We start from the raw sequence: 23277 nt of genomic DNA on the forward strand, positions 1-23277 counted from the left end.
GCAACCAAACTAATCCAAAGTAAATTTTTGTTGCTCAATGATAAATTAATGTGTAGCCACTATTTTCTATGCCACCAAGTTATCACCAACAAGAGTGCATGCAAATGCATGACCAGTTTAAAACATGTCATGAAAATAGTATTTTTATTATTACCTAATTTCTTATTGTATGAATAAAGACGAAAATAATTCATCTCAAATAGTTAGGACTCATGACCTTATTGTTGCTATTGTTGGATGGATAAAAGTACAAACACCATCTTATGTGTGAAGTAATATGTAGCTAGAAGCTAAATTTAATTAAATTGGGTATATATCACAGTTTTGACAAATGGATTAAGTATACCTAATTGTAATGTATCATGGAGGAACAGAAATTGGAGCTAGTGGGACTGAATGCTCCAAGGGCCAGCAGTCCCACTCATTGTCCTTGGCATGGGCTACTGAGAAATGTTTGGGAACCCATACTTCCCCTCTAGATTTCCATTCTCTCTGTAGCTCTCTCTCCTTTTCCTCTATCCTTCTCTTTGCTTCTGAAGCTTTTTCCCAGTCCATGTTCAAAATGGCTTGGCTTACTTCCCTCCACACTGTGGCTGATTCAGTAGGCCACAAGTTCTGTCGAAATAATGTTATTAAATGTTAATTTTATATACCCAAGTAAATGATCATGATGTTACAAATTTGAATTTAAATGATCATGCCATGAAGGTATAACCAAGTAGATAAATTTAAATGATCATGTACAACTGTGACTGCATGATTGAACCATCATGATGTTACAAACATATAGAAGGAATAACCAAATAGAGGAATGCAAATGTTCATGTATAGCTATGGCTGCATGGAGGAAGCATCAGAAAGTTTAGAACATATATATACAAGCTATAACCAAATAAAGGAATTCAAATTATCATGTATTGGTAGAATTGCATCAGTGAAACATTAAAAAGTTACCAACATATAGAAAATCCGACCAAATAAAGCAATTCAAATGATAATGTGTATAGAAATGAAAGGTTAGGCAGCTACAAACAAATAGAAGGTCTAACAAGATAGATAAACTTAGATATATGTGCATGAATGAAACATTAAAAACTTACAAACAGATGGAAAGTACAAACAAATAGAGAAATTTAAAAGACAATGTACAGATTTGACTGCACGAGTGAGACATTAGAAAACTAAAGACATACAGAGGATACAAAATGGAATGTAAGATCATGTACAAGAATCAAATATTAGAAAGCCAAAAACATATTGATCCTCTTCCCTCTCTCTCTATCTCGTAAATTTGCTAGTTTTAAAGTATTTTTTTAGAGGAAATATAAGAATTGACAGTTCAGGTAATTTTACGATTAGATGACTGCAAAATTATGCATCAAACCTACCAGTTTATTGGCAATTTGTGTTTGTGTTGTTTATGGTAGACAAACATCTTACCAGTTCAATGAAACTGTACAAATATACATATCCTAAGAGACATCCAAAGGTGTTTAGCTTCTTAAGGCTGAAACATTTTGGTAACTTTATTCTCCTTATATTGTTCTAAATAGATACAAGGCATGATGTCACTATCTCCCATCTTGCCTTTCGAAAGTACCTTGAAATAAGGATTCAAACAAGGGGTTTCCCATCATTTTAAGAAAAAAAATAGTTTACACGTGCATTGTTAATGCATGCCTAGTTACTTCTATATGCATCTTGTTTAACTCAGTTATTATGGGTATCTGTAAGACATGATACATGTAGCTACCCTAAATTCTGATCCAACATAAAATTGCTATGTATCTAGTTACATATTAAGCAATTAACTTCTTAGCTTCAAAATTATGGGTACCTCTGGAGCCTCAAGAACAGGAGTCTTGAGTTTTGAGATGGCCTTCATGGCATCATACAAGACCGTAACTTCTCCGCTATGGACATCCTTCAAGTTGACAATCCTGCCAAACAAATAAAATTCCACCATATTTGATGCATAATAAAATCTTGAAACAAATAAATTTCTTACAACAGCTAGGTATAACCAATGTACCTGTCCCACTGGCCATCAATCTCATAGATAGTCTTTGATGTCTTTGAGTGAAAAATATTACCCCTGACAGACCTTGAATTCCCGCCAAATCCAAGGAACGATTGACTCTTGTGATAGCAGAGATTGGCCTCCAGATCAGAATCTTTACACCTGATTCTGACATCCCCCAGCCAGTCAGCACCAGTAGTCGGAAGTAATCTTACTACCAAGTTGGGTGAATCCATCTCATAGTCCTCCCCAAAGGTCAAAAGCTTCAGCTGCCTCTTTCCATTGATTACAGCTTCGACATTGGTGCCTTCCATTGTGAAATATGTGGGAAAATGAGATAAAAAATAAAGACAATATACTGAAAAATTAGCATGGGATTGTCCAGAAGTTGTAGCCGTAGCAGGCTCTGATGCTTTTTTTTTTTTTGAATTTGTATATTCAATGACAAATATGTCAGACTGTTCAAATCAACTAAAAGTGGTTCGATCTTGGGGACTATAACCAAGTTGATGTTGACAAATTGTCGAAGTATTACAATGCCAAGATATCGAGTGATACATTAACTTATATGATCTGATATCATTGAAAATTAATAATAAAAATGTGGAATATGCTGAGTGATACTAATCTGTATAGTCCATTTCCAATGCTTGGTGGAATTGGTAATACCAGTTAGTACATACTGATGTATGAACCAGGATTTTAAAATGCGATAGACATACTTCTATTCACAGTGTATATATGATAAGAAGAAAACTGTTGCTATGATAGGTTGCTGAGAAATACCATGAAACCTGGTAACTAGGTTGTGCCACCATATAAGTTCTATGTTCTCTTTTGCATCAGTTGCATGAAGAGCAGACACTGGAGGGTGATGCGAGACCTTCCAAATAAATACACCATAGAGATATAATGAAAACATTTGTCAATGATATATATACGCACATAATTTGGAAAGCACAGTATGATGCACAGAAATAAGAGTTTTCGAACAAGGGTGCAGAATATCTGCAGCATCAGGACATCACAGTCACCTGCTCAAGGAGCACATTGAGGGACCCCCTGGAGACATGATGAGTTTCTCCTAGAATCGGATCGTAAGGAGCCAGTCCAAATATCGCAGGTCGCATGGTTGATATGCTCCATGCAACTACTGAGGTAAATCTTTCAAGGCTGCTCTTCCCTCTGGGACACCTGGTTAAGTAGTCATCATTGATGCAATAAACTGATTCCCCATAGCACTGGAGCTGTGATTTTGGCATGTTGAAGAGAGGAGGCAACTGCATGTCCAGCAGAGAGTAAAATTTCCTATTTGCATTAAAATCCTTAAAGTGCAATATAAGAATAATTTGCATTGATTCTTGAATCATTTTATCTTATTACCAAGCTACATTTGCTATTTACCATCACTAACTCGTTCATGTAATACTGTATTACATAGAAAGAGATTACCCACCAAAAGAACCTGCTTCAGAAGCATGGTCCATAAGCCTGAACAAACATTTGATATAGTAAATTGGAGATTGTAAGTTGAATTAGGTTTATTTTTAAAGGAAAAAAATCAGTAACAATCAATATCACAACCAATAGCCTACTTAAGACACTTAAAATTCCTTTTTTTCATCAAAATCAAAGGAACAAGTTAAGGTTCTTAATGATAGCAAGCATTGACCAAACGAAACCTACTTCAAAAGCATGGTCCATAAGCCTGAACAAACATTTGATATAGTAAATTGGAGATTGCAAGTTGAATTAGGTTTATTTTTTAAAGGTAAAATATCAGTAACAATCAATATCACAACCAATAGCCTCCTTAAGACAATTACAGTTCCTGTTTTTCATCAAAATCAAAGGAACAAGTTAAGGTTCTTAATGATAGCAAGCATTGACCAAGGTTTGCATCCCAGAAATTTGTTAGGAAAGTCTTTGTCAAACATTAACTTAAGCTCTGGCCACTAACATCATATCCTACTTGGTTTTAACGTGATGACAGATGAAAGATCTTTCCATGGCTCCTAGCCGTTGGCATCATACCTCACTCGAACACCGTTCTGCTCAATTCATGGTTCACATGATCGATCCTTGAATTATTGTTGTTGACTTGCTGATAAAGTCTTAACTCATTCGAAAAAGCTAAATATAAAGTCCAACGGACCTAATTCTATCATATCATGAATTAGAAAAGGAGGCTCAGAACCAAACACTAGATAGCATAATATAACGAGGGAAGAGAAGACATGCCTGGAAGTGGGTGAGATCGGACCCTGGCCGTACGTTGCGGAGAAGACTGAGCATCCGTGGGAGGAGGCCGGGCGTTTGGTGCTCCTCCACCAGCCCTCCCTCCAGCGCCAGCGGCGGCGTCAGCACCACGGCCGCCTCCCTCCGCTGCTCCGTCGCCGCATCGTCAACCTGCGCTCCCACCCAATCCTATATCATTATTTTATTCAGATCAGAAAAAGAAAATGATACCTCTCCTACGCGGGCCTACTTCTCGTACGCGCCTCACCTACCACTTCGATGGATGGAGACGTGAAGATGGCCTCCACATGGGGACCCGCTTCGCTCTCGCTCTCGCTCACGCTACTCTGATAAGGGAGAACAAAGCGAGGAATATTTTGAAGTGCGTTCTCGACACGCAGTCGCAGTAATTACGCAAGAATAAAAAAATAGAAGCGTCTTTTCGACGAGCGCCGGATGGGCGGTCGGCATACGCGGGCGAGACCGGCCAAGAAGAAGACCTACTCGATGGAATCCGGTCGAAGAAATCGATCTTGGATCCGAAGCGGCGGAACACATAAAAAACCCGCGCTCCCGCCGATCCAAACAGAGGTAGAAGCAGTCCAAGCAAGAACTAGGAGTAGTAGTAGTAGCAGTAGAAGAAGAAGAAGAGAGCCGGTACCATTTCTTGAATCAACTGGAAGATCCGCCTTACGATGGTCGAAGGCAGAGCGCGCCTTGCGAGGCACGCGAGAGGTCTCGGCTCGACCTCCGGCGGTCACGAGAGAGAGAGAGAGAAAGAGGTTGCCGATTCCCATTTATAGACGCGGAGTCGCCGAGCGACTCGTCGTGGGTCGGTCGAGAATTGCCTGCTTTCAGTGTCGACCGTCGGTTTGATTCGATCAAAGCCAGTGATTGAGACTGAAAGCGGAAAGTGGCACTAACGCGAATACAATAATAATAACTGTAAAGTATCCTTTCGGAGTCTTTAATCTCACTTCCTTTTTTTAATTCTTAACGATTCACATCTTTTTGAATAAAATATTAAATATTAAAAAATCAATTTCATCAAATTAGATGGTTCGATTAGAGGAGGAATGAAATAGCCGTTAATAAATCCATCAACCTTTTTTCTATTATTTGGGATTCAGGAAAAGAATAAATTTAACTATTCACAAAAAGAATCATTTTTGATATCAAGTTAAACATCCATAAATCTAAACAAAAAATAAATCAGGATAATGCAATTCTTTTGATGGCAATTGCTAGGAAAGTCCTTTACCGGTTAATTTCACCCCATTTCACCAAATCCAGAAGATGGGTACTATTCTTCATGGTTTCCACCTTTTGCCTACAAAAAAAGGTTTCCTTTGCGGTTTCCATTGCAACCAAGTACACTAACCAAAAACTACAATTGCATCAAAAGATGAAATGAAAGCAATGCCAACGAGGTAAATTATGCTACGCTATTTGGAACATAAAAAACAAATAATAGCAGGTGGTAATGGCGGAAAGTATATTATTGCAAATATCAATAATCAAGATAAAGGAATGTAATTGTGAATCTCAACTCTTCGACCCTCTGTGTTACAAAAGTTTTACCGATATCTTGAGTACCTGAATGGATGTCCAAAGTAGATGGAAGGGATGATATTGCAAATATCAACAATTAACACCAAATAATCTAACCACACATCGACTCTTCGACCATCGATTATATGATCTTTGGTCTGTCCTGAACATCTTGATGGTTGACCACTTATAAGTGCAGGAAGATTTTAAGAGCTAGCAGTTTCTGGCTTTTTTGTTTCTTCCATCATCAACATTCATGATTGCTCATCGGCATTCTGCTAGCTCATAACAACCACTGGCTACTACCGTTACTGGAATGCTCTCTCTCTCTCTCTCTCTCTCTCTCTCTCAGACACAGTTCCAGAGACCAAGGGAGACTTATTTGTGCCAAACACAGCTGCCATCATAACTTATTCAACCAATTGTGCCTAAAAGTGATTGCACTGGAAGCCTTGCAGGCAAACACACAACTGCTACAAGGCAAAGCACATGCTTATGAGTTCATCTCACCGACACAAATCTGATATAGGACTGGTTGTGTTGTCTTTTCTCCTCCTATTGGTCTCTTCATATCTTCCAGTAGTTGATATTGATGCTATTAATATTTGCAACAGGTTTCCAGGGTTGAACATAAAAACCTGATTAGCTATTATAAAGGTCATATTCCTCCAGATCAGCCTGTGGAAAACAAGAAAAGAATGATGCAAGTGAATTTAAGAACAACCAGTGATTAAATGAATATTTTTTGGAAGGCAAAAAAAATATCAATTACAGTATACCATGATATTCATGTGATAACTCTGCATTATTGGAGAATAATTGACAAGATGTTTTAGTCTGTACCTTACTATTCAGTCATCAGTGGGGTATAGCCTTCCATCTTCATCTCATCAACTAATAGGTTAATCATTTCATAAATCTCTGCAGCTCTCAGACGCAATCCATCGCCAGCATGGAATTCATGGACTTGCTTACCAACCTCAATCCAACTGCAACCAGGAGTCTTTGTGACACCCCTCTCCCTCATTAGCCCTCTTATCCTCGCTGAATCCTCCCACCTCTTTGAGTTTGCAAATATTTTAGAAGAAATAACATAGTTCCCTGAGTTTGAAGGTTCCAACTCAAGGATCCTCTTCACAACCCTCTCTCCAACTTCCATATTCTTTTGATATCGACAAGCACTAAGCAGAGCTCCTAAGACAACCGCATCAGGTTTCTGTGGCATCTTCTCTGTGAACTCCCATGCTTCTTCTAAAAGCCCAGCTCGTGCTAGAAGGTCAACCATGCAAGAGTAATGCTCAATCTTTGGAATGATTCCATATGCCGACTGCATGACATCAAACCAGCGCCGACCTTCATTAAGTAAACCAGAATGCACACATGCAGAAAGGACCCCTATAAATGTGATATCATTTGGCCGAAACCCTTGATTCACATTTATCATCCAAGTAAATAATGAAATAGCTTCTTCTCCTTGTCCATTGAAAGCAAGTGCAGAGATCATAGCATTCCATGAGACTATATTCTTATGAGGCATGATATCAAAGACTTCCATAGCTCGGCCTAGATTTCCACATTTTGCGTACATGTCGACCAAGGCTGTTCCAACAAATACGTTATGGTACAGCCCATTACCTGAGGCATATGCATCAAGAGATCTGCCCAGCTCAAGAGCTCCAACAGCTGCACATGCTGATAGAACCCCTACAATTGTGATTTTGTCTGGCTCAACTCTTGCCTCCCTCATGGTGTGGAATAATTCAATGGCCTTATCTGACAAACCATTCTGCGCATACCTGTGTGGTTCTGGCAAGCCAAGCCATCAGTCCAAAATTCTACATGATACAGTTGCATGATTCTGCTAATAAAGGCATGAAGCAACGGTCTCTGCTCCAGTAATGTCTATATATGCTAAGCAGATCGACATAGCAATTTAAAACAAAATCAATGATCTATTTAAGGCTGAAAGAATTAATAAGAGAAGGAATTATACGAATATACTTGCCCTGTGATCATTGCATTCCACGCAACCAAGTCCTTCTTTGCCAATCCATCAAATATTCTCCTTGCTGAGCCCAGATCTCCACATTTACCATACATATCAATCAACGCAGACCCAAGAAACGAGTCCAGCACCAACCCATGCTCCTCCACCAAGCCCTCCAACCACGTCCCCAAGCTGGAGTCCCCCAGGTCCCCACAGGCCGCCAGAACACACACCAGAGTGACCTCATCCGGCACGATGGATCCCTCCGACCTCATCCTCCGAAACAACTCCACCGCCTCCCCCGCGTGGCCCATCTTCGCGTACCCAGACAACATCGAGTTCCAGGAGACCGGGTCCCTCACGCCAATTTCATCGAACACCTGGCGCGCCAGGGCCACCTCGCCGCACCTCGAATACATGGTGATCAAGGAATGCTGCACGTGGTCATTGCCGTCGAGCCCGAGCTTAAAGATCAGCGCATGGGCGGTCAGGCCGCAGCACAAGGACTCGAGGTTGGCGGAGGCGACGAGGACGAAGGGGAAGGTATAGTGGTTGGGCCGCTCGCCAGATCGGACCATCCGGAGGTAGAACTCGAGGGCGAGCGGGTAGTCGGCGTAGATGGTGGTGAGGGCGCGGATCATGACGTTGAAGGAGTAGTCGTTGGGGCGGGGATTCCGGGAGAAGAGAAGGAGGGAGTAGGGGAGGTCGTTGAGGAGGAGGAGCTTGGAGAGCAGGTGGTTGGGCTTGTGGACGCCGAGGGTGAGCACGTGGGAGTGTATCTGCTTGAAGCAGCGGAGGGAGGCGCATCGCTCGAGGAGAGATAGGATGTGGTTTTGAGGGTTTGCTTCGGCTGGGGAGGGGAAGTGGTTCGAGGGAGGTGCGGGAGGAAGGGGCATCTGAGGAGGAGACGGGAGCTTGAGCTTGAGCTTGGGGATTACTTTGTGTTTGAGCATTACTATTCGCTTTGGAAGCGCGACCTACTTGTCGACGGCCGCACTAACGATCGATTCTTGTTTGACTACATTTATATAGTATCTCTTATCATAATTCTTAAACAGTCATTTTGTATTTTAAAAATCTTAAAAATATCCCTCAAAAGTTATCATGTGTTTTTTTGTCCATTTTTTGAGGATTAATACAACTATTTATAATATTTTATAAATTTTTATTCATAAAAATACTGTAAAACTAGTTCAAAAATATTATAAAGTATTTTTGAACTAAATATTGATGTTATAGTATTATTTTTGAAATAAAAACATGATATAGTATTTTTATTTCAAAAATACTGTAACATCAAATATTTAGTTAAAAATTGCTATGTAATGTTGTTCACTAGTCTTGTAGTATTTTTATGGATAAAAATACACAAAATATTGTAAACAATTGACGGAAAAACACATCATAGGTTTTGGATTAGACGAGAAAAAATGACAGATTTTTGAAAAGATATTTTTAGAACATTAGACATAAAAATGATTGTTTGGAAATTATAAAAAGGTTACTAAAATAATATATTATGTCTCTTTTCTTTTGTAGAAATAATATTAGTTTCTTCATTTTTTTCTGCTTGGCTTCTCAAGAAGCCTTAATGAGTCGATTAAACAGAGAATCAAAGACAAGAAAGAGCAATGCATCAATCACAATAAGCAAACCAATTATATGGTAAAATTTGAATTATTTCATGCTCAATAAACTTTCTTCTTAGCAATCAAGAAATTGTGCTAACATAATAATGAGTGAATAACACCAATTGCGTAGAAAACCAATTGCTAAGTCATGATATGCTCCCTGGATGGCCAAACTAATCAAAGAGCGAGAAGCCCATGTCGTCATCGCTCTCCTCTTTTTCTTCCTTTTTCTCCTCGTCGGGAGGTGCCTCGGCGGCAGCGGGAGCACCGCCACCAGACCCAGCTGATGCACCACCTGAAGGGGCTCCACCTCCGATAAATGCCCCGCCACCTCCACCAATTATAACCTGCATCATGTATTACAAAGATTTTAGACTTCGGGCAAACTAGTCTCAAATAACAGAGCACCATGTATTACAAAGATTTTAGACTTCGGGCAACTAGTCTCAAATAAAAGAGAGGAGAAGAGAGTAAAAGAGATGAGATGGAGTAACAGAGAAGAGGGAAGAAAAATAAGAACACCAACAATGTTCTCCGTCCAACTTGTCTCAACAAAGAGATGAGCACTAATAGAATGAAGCCCTTACTCACCAAAATTATTTGCAAAAAAAGAACACCAATCTAACTGATGCAAGCATTCTAATATGCAACTTTTATTGGATATGAAAAACAAATTGCCCAAATACAGGAACCTATGAGAAAGTTTAAATCATAAGTAAAATTTGTAGACACAAGGATAAAAGGCATCATGAACAATAAAACAATAGTGGCAGTAGAAATAATTTAAATGCAAGGATATAGAGGCCATATATGAAACCAAAATCTTATGCTCATGTAGATCAGAGATTGGGGTACAAAGCCAATATGTGGCATTACGAATATAGAGAAAACATAGACCTTTTGGTAAGTGTCAACTCAGTAGATTAACTAAAAAGCATGATACTGATGCTGATCTAGCTTCTCGCATCTAGCTTCTCACACACAGGAAGTAACATCAAGAATCAACTCTCTTTGAACTTTCTTAAAATCTGGGAATCCTATGCTGGTCTTCATACTAGTCAATCATTGTTTTCTTCGTTAAAAGGTGTAGAAGTATCCTGAAAGACTTAAGATCTTCTACTTGCAAAAACAAAAATCTGATGCATTTTACCACTAAAACGAGAGTATAGAGTATATACAAAATCACATAATCCTAATCAGAGAATGACAAAAAAAAATAGCCCCAATATAATGACACAAAAGGACAACAAATCAGCTCTGTTTTTGACAAGAGAACGAAGCACTAAAAGTAACCTTTTTAGTAATCAGGGACTCATCATGTTGACATAAAGCATTAGACTCGAAGCCAACCAGGAGACCAAGATAAGCCAGTGGGGGATGAACCAACTCGCACAACACAAGGATCCTCAACAAATATAAAAACATCCCATGGCTCAGCTGAACTCACCAAGTCTTATAACAAATAGTGTATCACCTCAAAATATTGCAGGCAGCCAAACTCTCCTTGTTCACTACCAGTTAAGACAATTAAGTACCAGCTTATGAGGTTAATCACTCCAGATTTTCTCTAGAAGTAAAAAACATTGGAACTCTCTTTCCATGCTCTGCTTATCGCCTTATCATTTAACACAGGTAAGAGCACAAGTCACTTAATAACTTTAAGCATTTTGGAGACCTCATGGTCGTCCACACCCCAACCAATATTCAAGATGAAGAATTCAACTGTAAAAGGACTAGCTCGAATACTCACAAGGAATGGGATGTTAATCACTCATTTAAGACAATAAAGTACCAGCTTATGAGGTTAATCACTCAAGATTTTCTCTAGAAGTAAAAAAACATTGGAACTCTTTTTCCATGCTATGCTTATCGCCTTATCATTTAACACAGTAAGAGCACAAGTCACTTAATAACCATAAGCATTTTGGAGACCTCATGGTCGTCCAGACCCGAACCAGTATTCAAGATGACGAATTCAACTGTTAAAGGACTAGCTCGAATACTCACAAGGAATATTCTTTTATAGCATTATCATCTCCCTCCTCCATCTTTAATCGCACTTTAACAAGCAATGAATTTATCTAGATGAAAGCGATCTTGCTTTCTCGTACCAGGCAATAACATAATGCTTCTCCGATCAAAAGCCCATATTTCCATTCCTTCACCGTAGCACGATCACTAGTCATGGACATAAGTAAATCTAGAAAAAAAAAAGGGGTTGTTTTGAACATATCAAAGTTCTAGATCAAGATGAGAGCGAACGATAAGGGGGAGGCAACAATGCATCGAAACCAGCAGCGACATTTAGCAGAAACGCCTCGAGATATCTCACCTGGAAGACGGCCGATGAGGGAGAGACCATGGAGAAGGAGGACTGGACACCACCCGAGGAGTCGACCGCGAGCACCGCCTGCACGAGCTCTCGCTGGAGGCCGTAGGTCGAAGAGGCTGAAGCCTCAAGGTCACCAGAGAGCTGCTTCGCGCTCCAATCGCCGCCGGAGCTACGGCACACGAAGGTGAACACGCCCATGTCTCTTCCGCCACTCGTCACCCGCGCCGATCCAAAACCCTAATCCTACCACCCCGCCTTCCGTTTATAACGGCGATAGAACTTTTCGATGGACCAAAATACCCGTAATCGATACGACTAATAACGTAAACGTCCATTACAGCGATATGCTGCCCACGTGATATAGGTGTTTAAGTTAATGGAATTGGATTCCTTCAATCTAATAATCGAATCTATTTATGATGACAATTATGTCATGTAATAATTTGCATATGTATAAACTATTTAGAATTTAGTAGTTTCGATTTGTAGATGGATATTTGGATGAAATTTTAATATTTACTAGAAATAATGTTCATCAAATCTCGAATCGATGACGAAACAAATGAAATATCTCTAAGATTGATTTGACATCATAAAGAGGAATACTGTAACACCATCAACATATGGCAGATTAATGGCAACCCTTCAACCGTGCCATGCATTACACTCCCATGTTGGCTTCATCCGTCTCCTCGGCTTCGACACCAAAGCCACTCTTCCCTTTCTCGCACACCGTATCAAGGTTGTACAGTATGGGAACCATGGCGAGAGAGGACAAGGGCACCAGGACTGGACCAAATATCCACAGCAGGAGCGGAAGTGCAGCGTAGAACAGCCTGTTCCCCACGGTGTTGAGGAAGAAGCCCTTCTCCAGGAGATCACACACGTATTGCGGGGTCACCGGTGAGCCTTCGTGGCCGCAGCAAGGAGTGTTGATGAGGAAGTTCACCTGGTTGACGAACCTTATGGAGAGGGAGTAGCAAAGGAAGGCGAAGAGGAAGATGAGCAGCAGCGTGACGTACTTCAGGGACACCATGAACTCCCCGTGGGCGCCGAACAGCGCGTCGTCGAGAGGCTTTTTGATGCTGTAGGTGCTGCTGATGACGGCGGCGAGGCCCGAGCAGAGGAGGATGGAGGTGGTGGCCATCAGGGTGGAGGCCATGATGGCGTTCCTTATCGACTGCACCGCGAGGATGTTCTTCTTGTCGTTGTCCTGCGACACATCAACAGGAAGCCTCAAGGAATTGCTCCAACAGTACATGCAGCAGGAGAAAACTGTTCGAGGAAGGTGGAGAGAGTGAGTACTTTAATGATGGCCAGCACCCAGTGGCGACGCCCGGCGGAGTTGATCCCTATTACCGTGCGAAGTGGCTGTGATCGAACCTTACGCCACAGCCAACAGTGATACAGGATATGGAGAAGAAGGCTTGATGGAACAAGAACAAGATCCAGGAAACTCTTTCTCCATTCCATGGCATCCCGGCTGAGTCCTCCTGCCGCTCTCGTCATATATATATATATATATATATATATATATATATATATATATATATATATATATATATATATATATATTTGTATTGTGTGTGTGTATATATATATATATATATAGAGAGAGAGAGAGAGAGAGAGAGAGAGAGAGAAGCACCAGCTAAATTAAATGCTAGTCGACGTGGTGCCACCACGAGAACATGACATCCCAGGAATAATGCTGTCAGCTTTCTTGGAAGGCCGATACGAGAAAGCTACTGCTGTCAGCTTTCTTGGAAGGCCGATACGAGAAAGCAACACGAGAGAGAGGGTAACATCTACAAAAGTGTTCGACGAATTGCCGGTAGGTCTCCTGGTGATGGTATCCTTCAGAGCCGAGTTAAATCTGGGAGAAAATGGTACCTACCTGGGTCGATTCTTGAGTTCAGCAACACAAAAGCAACCGGGCCGTACACGATCATCATCAGTAGCGTACATGTTACAGAAGTTTTAGCAGTCGTTTTTGGGTGGAAAGAAATGGCAATCTTCTTCTTCCCCGGAATCTGCTTTCGGTGTGCGTTGGCCTGCGTACTACTAATACAGGGACAAGATTGCTCAGTTTTCTCCGGAAAAAGATTATAGTGCGGTGTGATCCCTGAGTGGGCCTTCGGGATAAGAAGAAGTGGCAGAGACACAACATGATGTGTGTGACACGAGAAGCAACGATTAGGCAGCTAGTGATGGAGAGTAGTTTCATCGGTTGCGTGACGTGTGGAGCAGTATTCCACCGGATCATGAGGATGCCGAAGGTTATGGGGTTTCTGTCAGCAAGCAACAATGGCTTCGATATTGCTTGGAAGCAGATGTGTGAAGCTATCAGAGATGAGATGTCACTTCCTGCGCGAGTTTGGCGCAAAGTCGTGAGGAAGCGTGATGGCAGATACCAACATCATGCACTCATCTTCTTCCTCTTTGGAGGATGATGATGTCACCAAGTTCCACTTCGTCCCCCCCCTCTCTCTCTCTCTCTCTCTCTCTAGTGAAGTGATTTCCAGGTAGTGAGAATGAGAAGAAACAGCTGGGCTTCTTGTTACGGCATAATATTCTTGGATCACTTTGGCGTTACAACCGGTAGTGGGAGACGCACGAGAGCTCACCAACCCTGGGCTTGGAGCCACTACAGACAGGATAGAGGTCAGTGATCAAGTCGGAAGTGACAGGAGAGGAGAAGCGCAGCATCTGGAAGCATTGCATCTGGAAGTTAGGGTTCTTATCATCAGCAGCTCATACGCTGAACGATCTGCTACAGTGAATTAGACTGAAGTCAGCTGTTTGTCCACACCCGACTGTAGGAAACTGTGGAAGGACAAAGGCTAAACAAGAACAAGAGCCAGAATAATTTAGTCATTATATTTGATTGAATTGGGTCAGGGAAGTGCGGACCAATTGGGATTTGCCCTTGCAGCATGTGTAATATCTAAATTTGGCAAAATGTCAAATTCCAGAACTATTTATTAATCAATTTCTTTATAAAATATTTATGAGAAAATATTAAAATTATAAAAAGATAAGAATTAGTTCTAAATAGGGATTAAGTATGAAAGAATTCGACTGATCGAGGTTAAAAACTCATATATTTATCACCCAATTCTAGAATAGAATATCCCTCGAAATTATCATAATGTTTTTAGTCAAGTTATTCCCTTGTGCTATAGGCGAAAATGACTAAACTAAATATGCAGATTGATTTATTGTCTAAGCCTAGACTATTTTGTCTTAAATAAAAAAAAAAGCATGCCGGATACTCTTTTCTTCTTGATTTGTTTTCCTAAAAAAAAATCTAATAAAATGATGGAAAATATATTGATATTCTTGATTTAGCTCGTGGATTATCATCATACATATTTTTTTAGTAGTAGAAAAAGATCCATAGAGTACTGTTATTGTCTCTGATTAGCCTAGCCTATTTGGACTAGTTGTCATAAATCACAAGTTTGAGTCTTAATTACATTCTTGATTTGCAACTAATAGATCACACCAAACTCACCCACCCTAATCTTTTTCCTTTCTCCCCATGTTTTTTCTTCCCAACCTGACCTCAAAAGACACCTGTATAAATATCAATGTTAGACAAGGAATGTCTATCAGGATTTGTGGTGTGAGGAGAGATATATGAAAGAAACCAAAAAAGTTAATTCAAACCAATGAAAATATAAAATAAAAATTTCTTGATTTGGCTTGGGAAAATGATCACACATACATTTCAAAAGATCGGTACAGTATTATTGTTGTCTATAATCAACAATCTGTTTCCACTCTCCAAAGCCTGTTTATATATCTTGTGAACATCAAATGTCCACCTCAACGGGTAGGGAAGAGAGCTCGATTTGATAACTAGGTTTGAAATGATGTTGTTTTATGTGGTCTGAATAAAGACGTGGCTTTTAAGGAGCTGGGAGATGGATAGTTGGTGCCTTATACCTTGGTCTTTTCTCATATTTAAAAACTCAATAACCTTAGTGTTACACGTGTGATACGATACGATACGTTATTTATTTATTTATTTATTTATTTATTTATATTTTTTTATTTTTTATTTTATATATATATATATATATATATATATATATATATTGTGATATTCATGGATATATGAAATAATCGGACATACTAGTGTACTATATACCTATCCATATGATGGAGGTGGTTAGTCTCATAGTTGCTCGTGTGGAGACACTAGAGATATAATGCAAGTGCTCATTGGAGAATGAGTTTACTAATTGACTTGCTCACGGAATGCTGGATGGTTGATGATGCTTCATTGTCAAATAACGATTTTATCGTTCCAGTGGTGTATCTGATCCTTAGACTTGAGATACCAAGAATGTCCCGTATGAGTACTCAACTCTTTGATATCGGACTTATAGGTCTGGAACTTCTAAATCTAGCACAATCGGTAATCGGGAGTGACAACTAACCTTACTACTAGTCATAGGTGTCATATAAGCCAATTACGTGAGTAATGACATGTGTGTCATAACACTTAATCTTTTTGCTTGTTATTATTATGACATTCTCTTATTTTATATTGCTTGTTGCATATATATATTGTGATGTCGATGAATTTGTGCAATAGAAATCAAATCGCGATGAGATCACAATAATAAGACTGATTCACCTTTAAAGACAGATCATAAATAATCTCGGTCATAGGTTACTCGAGAGAGACATTGAGATAACCAAACAGATTGGTATACTATATACACATCTATATGATAGAGGTGGATGGTCTCATGGCTACTTGTGTGGGGACACTATGGATACAGTACAAGTGCTCATTGGAGAATGAGTTCACTGATTGATCCGCTTACGAAATATTGGATGGTTGATGATACTTCATTGTTAGATAATGATTTCGTCGTCCTAGTAGTGTACCTGGACCGTAGACTTGAGACACCAAGGATGTACTATATGAGTACTTTACTCTTTGATACCAGACTTATATGTTTGAAAGTTCTAGATATAGTACAACCGGTTATTGGAAGTGACAGCTAACCTTACGAGAGCTATTGAGTATCGATAGAGAATCATTTTATCTTGGTATCATGAGAGGAATATCTTGTGTGTTTTTGCTTACATAAATCCTTGCCAAGGTTATTCAGATTGAGAGAGAAAGAGATCTATATGAGAATTCGATTAGAGCGAGACTCGATGAGAAACCGTATGGGTCTGACAACACCATGCCCAATATACGATCTATGAGATATTAAATGGATGAAGGACTATAGATACATGGTAACTGAGGACATATAGGTCCAAAGGATTCAATTTCCCTATGTCGTCTAGGGATTGCGACGTAGTGGCATAGTACTATTGAATCTCAATTTCCTTATATCGTCTAGGGATCACAATCGTAATTTTTATCGCTATACTAATTCACCCTCTCCTCTTAGTGTCACATTGATTCCAACAAGTACGTATACAGAGTCGATGAGTCGAGTGAATTATTATGAAGTAATAATTTACTAAGTCAGAACGAGTTTTAACATGTATAACTCACGGCCAACTCGATATTGGGCCTAAAGGGTCACACACATATGATAGGCGTTGTGACGAGTAAAGGTTCAGATATGAGATATCCGTCGGAGCCCCTTTTTTATTGGATATCCAATAAGCGCCTGAATTATTAGATCTCATGAATGAGATCCAATAAGAGCTAATAAGAGATTATTGGATAGAGACCCACTTATTTAAGAGACTTGGGTAATTGGATGAAGATCCAGTACCCAATAGGGTATGATCCATTAAGGTTAGATTAACTGAGGGCTTCTTTAAATAAGAGGGAACCAAAGGCCCATAAGCTAGGGCTTCTTAGTTACCACCTCCTATTCTACTTTCCCCTTCTCCTCCTCAAATAGTAGGTATGAAGATTTGGGCAGCGATTTGAGAAGCGTTGTTGTAGTCTTGCTGTGTGGATCACCGTCAGAGAGGATAACGCTTGACCTCCTTCATTCTCTCCTATAGATCTGTAGTGATTCAGGGATATACGATATCTCTAGGTAACACAACTATCTCATACGTGACAATAAGCAGATATTCAGATATGAGATATCCGCTAGAGTCTCTATCTCATTGGATATTCAATAAGCCCTTGAATTATTAGATCCTATGAATGAGATCCAATAAGAGCTATTGAGAGATTATTGGGTAGAGACCCACTAATCTAAGAGGCTTGGGTAGTTGGATGAAGATCTAATACCTAATATGACAAGATCCATTAGGGTTAAGTTGACAATGAGCCTCTATAAATATGAGGGAACTAAAGGGCCACGAGATAGTTTTTTAGTTGTCTCATCATATTCTTCTCTTCCCCTTCTCCTCCTCCTTAGCAGTCTCTATTTAGGGCGTACAAAGATTTGAGTAGCGATTCGAGGGTCTCCTCATATTCTTCTCTTCCCCTTCTCCTCCTCCTCAGCTAGCAGCCTCTATTTAGGGCGTGTGGAGATTTAAACAGTGATTCGAGAAGCGTCTTCGCAACCCCTACCATGTGGATTATCGCTAGAGATGAGGATAGTTGACCTCCTTCATTCTCTTCCACAAATCTATAGAAATTTAAGAATATATGATCTCCCTAGGTAATATAACTATCTCACACGTGATTTTTAGTTTTGTGGATTTTTACGCACATGATAATGAAACTTTTTTGTGAAAATCTAATATTTTTATTTTCTGTTCTTGGATTGTGCGAGTGATGTTGCCCTTAAATTTTTCTCTAGTTTTGACTTTCTCCAAAGCCTATTCATATGTTTTGAACCTGAAATGTCTAGCTTGACTTAATAACTAAGTTTATTGTGGTTTGAATCTGTGGCTTTTGTGGAGGTGGGGGAGATGCACGAGAGTTGGTGCCTTATGCAACTTGGTCTTTTCATCTTTCAAATAAATAAATAAATAAAAAAGATTGAGAAGAATTTAACAAAAAAAGAAAAAAAGATAAATGATGCTGTATACAATTAGCATACTTTTTAAAAAGGAAATAAATTCTTTTTTGCAATCTAATTATCATCAGAACTTTTTTTTTCCCTTTTGTGGTTTTAGGAGAAGAATGGATACATTTTTTATGTAGTTGATTATGATAATATGTGAACAATATATAAAAATATTTCTTTCATTTTAAAATGGAAGGCTTGAAATATTTCTGGTTGATGTTCTCTACCCATAGTAACATTGTAAAAAGTGTTCTTAGCATAGCACTCAATGTGGAGACTATTGGATGTCAAAATTAAAGAAAATGAGTAGATGGATTTGAATGTCATATTTCCATCCTTAATTTATATACATTATTTTTCATTTCTTTTAACAAAAATATGTTTTTATTAATCAACAATCCAAGACTCAATGCTTCTCCATCCAACATAAGGTTCCCCCTCTGATGTCACTGGATTGGGTCTGGCAAAAGTGATCCTCTCTACAGTTGGTCATTTTGTTCCATGCCAGAGGGTAAAGCTGGTACCAATGAGGTATCGTTTCAGGATACATGTTCCATGAAGTGTCCCCCTTGAGGAGCAGCCAGAGGATCAGAGACCTGTCTCCTTGATGAAGGAAGAACTGTAGCAACAGGGAAGTCACTATTTCTCAAGTTTGGAAGCTGCTGTTATTGTTAAGTACTCTCATCAAGGATCTCTTCAAGCTACTGATGGCATTCTATGACAACAAAGGCTTGTGTTAATTTCCTTTTTACTTCCAAGCAATACTAATGTCTTTATTAAGAAGTGTGTAATGATCTTTGTTGTCTAAAGCTTCCAATTGAATGCTATTAATCTTATCCTTTATCTTCTTCTAGATATACCAAATCAAGCATTTTGGCCAAATTCAGTAGATCAAACCAAATTAAGCCAAGATGAAATAAGTTTGTTCTGAAAAAAAGAAAGAACATAGTGTTCACAAAAGTACAAAAAATTTCATTTGGGCTTTCAGTGATTTGGTGTGCATAATTAAGTTCACACAAGTTATGTAGAATAAAACTGAAGTATTAATCTCATCAAATTCATTACTTTTATCTCTTGTACTTTTTTTTGTCAAAAAATAAAATTAAAAAAACATATACTTAAGTTTACATGATAAGTTGATGTTTAGCCTATATTTTTTCAATATTTCATTACAATTATGATCAAAATTATTTTGTATATATTTCAAAGGCAACTCAGCACCTGACAACTGATTCATAAAGGAGCAATTTTTTTATTTTTCTGCATCTTGTGTGAGAAAAAAAATCATGGTATCTATGAATATCCATTGTTCCAAGTGGGTTCCAACTGAAACCATTACCAATCTAAACAGTAGCAAACAGGGCAAACTAGGACTCATATTTCTAGAGAAGTCTCACTATATGCTGAATATTACTGTCCACTGAAAGATGACCCACCAGATGTCTGTCCTTTGAGCCCTCGGAAGGTGGCCAGTACAATCACCAAGCATTGAATCATTCCTTCCCCATCTTTCCACACAAAAATTGTACATCTCCTCAGAGACATCACCATGCCTGGGCTCCACATGGAACTCTGGATGCTGTAGAATCTTATGAAAAGCCACCACTGCTGCAGTGGATGGTGTGGTGGCCACAGGGCAAGAACAGTCCATGGTCAAACTCACATGAGATCTGCTTTTTGTTGTTTTAGCTGCCCAAAGAATATTTGATCATTATCAGGTATCTAAATGTAGTGGTAGCATCTTATCATGCTTTTTGACACGAGAAATCCTTTTCCAAAATAAAAATGAATTAAATTGCAAGTGGGAAATAGAAAAAATGTCCATGAAGGAGGGAAGCTGTGGACTAGTATATATAGCCATAGATAAAAAAGTTTGATTAACATGTGAGGAAAATAAAGGTAGACATTATTGCCAAAGTGGCCCATGCAAACAGGTTTTACATGGTTGATGGGGGAGTGGATCGACTTGATTACCCAAGTTACTAAATTGTTACCTTTGTGCAGTATGTAATGTATGTGACTTTTGAGATGGGAAGTCACATATGTGTACTAGAGTACTTTAAGCAAAAGCACATTTTGAGATGGGAAAGGATGTGGGGTGGTTCATGTTGTTCCAGCATCACATTAAGCTGTACAGCTCTTGTATGATTAAGATTCCTTAAAGATCCTAAAAGTGATATGGCCTTTGTTCATAAATTAAATTCATCAATCAATAGAAAAGTCAGACTCATGTATGGATTGTTTTAGAGAAGCTGCTCAGAAGAAGCTTCCTAGTGAAGGTCCAAAAGTTTTATGCATAAAACTCTAAGATAATTAACCTTCTTCAGTAATATTAATGAAAGATGGAATAATGAAGAAAGGTTAGGGTGTGCTATAATATGCGACAAGCAGAAGATAAACCACTTTCCATTCGCAAAATTTTAACATAAGAGACACACAGGTGAAACAAAGAACATATAGCATCCTATCTCTTAAGGTGACACATCAAACTTGTTAACAGGATCTACGTAAGCTGCAACTACTTTGATAGCTTAACACAATGAGAGTGAAATACCAACAACCCAAGATGCATTATCTCGTTGCGGATATAAGCTTGAAGTCTGCCATGTACTGCTTTTCTTTTCAGCTTCATATATGGGAATAGAGTCAGCCTTCAACCATCTTACAAGGAAAAGAGACAACCAAGTTACTTTCTTATGTGTAAAGCATGTTCCAATTGACTGGTACTTGACGGCCCTCCAAAAATAAAGACAGTGATTTCAGTCAACAAAAAATGATGGGGATGATTTTGACATGTTATCTTACAAATATGCAGTGTATTTGCCTCTGTAACATATATGTCCCACAAATATGACGATCCTTTATGTATATACCTCTGGTTAATGCTCATGTAGATAACTCATGCTAACTGGTATTAATTGTGACCACCAATACATAGTTTAAGTTAAAAGAATATTAACATTTAAAATGTCCTTAACCTTCAATCATTAGGGACGAAAGATAGATACCTAAAAAAAGAGGAAAAACATTTATCAGATGTTTTGGCACCAATTAGAGTTTCAACGTCGTTAGATAGTCAACTGTGATCAAGTGATCATGATAAACTATAAAGCATATATGTAAGTTTTCAGGTTATATATATATATATATATATATTATACACTTAAAATTAGAGGAATATATACTAAAATGTCTACCACCTCATCACATCTACTCTTTTATGACCTTAGGATTATTATCCTTTCATTGTACAATTCTAGTCTAGGTTAGGAGATACTTTTTAGCTCCTTGCACATGAGTTTGAATCTCTAAAGCATTCCTAGTGTCATTCTTTGTAGTTGTCAAATTGACTCTATGACAATGATAGATGAAGAACTATTTAGAAATCTTAACCAGTATTTTCTTTCAACACACATGCATGCTTTGTCATGATTGTAACTTTCTAAAATAAAGTGCAAAGTCTTAATATGGTCCAAGGCATGGAAGGATTGTACTTTGCGCTCACAAACTTCTAAAAGAAAAATGAAAGCTACAACTAGTTATAGTACCACCCTATATATCTAGAGGTTAATTTAACATATTAAAGGTCATATAAAGGTATTCCACCAAACTAATGATTCTTTTCATGCAATTAAAAAGCTTTTCTCTAATTTCTATCAGATGAATCATGTGTGAGAATGGAGCAATCATACTTTTTTTTACTCAAGAAAATACAGGTAGAATACTATGTGTTGTTTTTATCACAGCATATTGGGTTTTGGAATTATGAGAGATCCGTCAAAGAACAAAAATGCAACGCATGCGGAAACATTCACCTTCCCAAACATCTTCTGCTGCGAACTGTGTCCTCTTCTGTAGGCCGACGACGAAGGGTCGGTCTCGCGAAACTATCAGATCACAAGCACACAGTGCCAACAGCAACTCATCAAGCTTGCTGCTTCCAGTATCCTGATCTTTGGCACATATTATCGAACATCTAGCAGACGTTGCTAGCTCACATCTGAAACTTCTTCAGATCATGTTTCCTGACTTGCTCTACTAGCCTGCGATGAGAGACGGACAAAACCTGTGCTCGCTTCCGCTTCTCAGGCATGGCTGCCCTCCCACCGAGGAGAACACCACGTACGAAGGTTTCCCCTGTCGAACGCAGCACAGAGCAGAGTAACGACAAAGCGAAAGGCACGGCCTTCGTTTCTCGTCACTGGAGTTCCCCGTCGCTAGTGTAACGTGCACAAGCTGAACCGGTCCGCCTTGCCGCCGAAACCGGCCGAGTCGAACGGTCCATAAAGGACAGGCCGAACCGGAGCGGACCGCCAGCGGCCCCGCATGCACGAAGCCCGGTCTTCCAACTCGTCCACGTGCGGGAACGCCACGTCGCCGCGGCACCGAAACTAACTAAGCTCGTAGAGTTACGAAATAAGCACGATTAACGACGGCTAATTCCAGGGTTTACCCACGTTGTACCTCACATGGCACGTGATGGCGGAGGAAGGTGCAAGTGTGGGTAGACTGGTGGGGAGTTTTATTACCCGACCCCGGCGGAAAGTTACGAGGAAAAGGTT

The 23277-nt window shown here is 39.3% G+C and overlaps 4 protein-coding genes and 1 long non-coding RNA gene across 11 annotated transcripts; all 5 read right to left on the reverse strand.

Moving 5' to 3' along the window:
• Positions 1 to 125: 125 nt before the first annotated feature.
• Positions 126 to 5071, reverse strand: LOC135673062 (oxysterol-binding protein-related protein 4C-like). Of its 7 annotated transcripts, none has more exons than XM_065181766.1 (8): positions 4920 to 5066; positions 4531 to 4605; positions 4262 to 4447; positions 3055 to 3300; positions 2807 to 2903; positions 2033 to 2327; positions 1838 to 1940; positions 126 to 615 (listed from the first exon to the last, which is right to left on the reverse strand). In XM_065181766.1, exons 1-8 carry the CDS (start codon positions 4920 to 4922, stop codon positions 361 to 363), a joined length of 1260 nt encoding a protein of 419 aa, XP_065037838.1. In that variant the 5' UTR covers positions 4923 to 5066; the 3' UTR covers positions 126 to 360. The 7 variants fall into 7 exon arrangements, with proteins under 7 accessions (XP_065037838.1, XP_065037839.1, XP_065037837.1 ...); XM_065181767.1 differs by having other exon boundaries at positions 4262 to 4429; positions 4920 to 5065; XM_065181765.1 differs by lacking the exon at positions 4920 to 5066 and adding an exon at positions 4763 to 4913 and having other exon boundaries at positions 4262 to 4429.
• Positions 5072 to 5729: 658 nt separating this feature from the next.
• On the reverse strand, positions 5730 to 8788 carry LOC135673060 (pentatricopeptide repeat-containing protein At2g34400-like). The gene is made up of 3 exons (XM_065181760.1): positions 7815 to 8788; positions 6653 to 7605; positions 5730 to 6487 (listed from the first exon to the last, which is right to left on the reverse strand). Exons 1-2 carry the CDS (start codon positions 8747 to 8749, stop codon positions 6657 to 6659), a joined length of 1884 nt encoding a protein of 627 aa, XP_065037832.1. The 5' UTR covers positions 8750 to 8788; the 3' UTR covers positions 5730 to 6487; positions 6653 to 6656.
• Positions 8789 to 9428: 640 nt separating this feature from the next.
• On the reverse strand, positions 9429 to 12014 carry LOC135673064 (large ribosomal subunit protein P3-like). Its single transcript, XM_065181773.1, has 2 exons — positions 11760 to 12014; positions 9429 to 9774 (listed from the first exon to the last, which is right to left on the reverse strand). Exons 1-2 carry the CDS (start codon positions 11955 to 11957, stop codon positions 9601 to 9603), a joined length of 372 nt encoding a protein of 123 aa, XP_065037845.1. The 5' UTR covers positions 11958 to 12014; the 3' UTR covers positions 9429 to 9600.
• Positions 12015 to 12315: 301 nt separating this feature from the next.
• Positions 12316 to 13273, reverse strand: LOC135673063 (uncharacterized). The gene is made up of 2 exons (XM_065181772.1): positions 13065 to 13273; positions 12316 to 12972 (listed from the first exon to the last, which is right to left on the reverse strand). Exons 1-2 carry the CDS (start codon positions 13266 to 13268, stop codon positions 12421 to 12423), a joined length of 756 nt encoding a protein of 251 aa, XP_065037844.1. The 5' UTR covers positions 13269 to 13273; the 3' UTR covers positions 12316 to 12420.
• A 6678-nt stretch (positions 13274 to 19951) lies between these two features.
• On the reverse strand, positions 19952 to 23260 carry LOC135673065 (uncharacterized). Its single transcript, XR_010513217.1, has 2 exons — positions 21270 to 23260; positions 19952 to 20404 (listed from the first exon to the last, which is right to left on the reverse strand). It is a non-coding gene; the product is annotated as an uncharacterized LOC135673065 (long non-coding RNA).
• Positions 23261 to 23277: the final 17 nt, after the last annotated feature.

Source organism: Musa acuminata, chromosome BXJ1-5 (assembly GCF_036884655.1).
Source record: "Musa acuminata AAA Group cultivar baxijiao chromosome BXJ1-5, Cavendish_Baxijiao_AAA, whole genome shotgun sequence".
Lineage (NCBI taxonomy): Eukaryota > Viridiplantae > Streptophyta > Magnoliopsida > Zingiberales > Musaceae > Musa > Musa acuminata.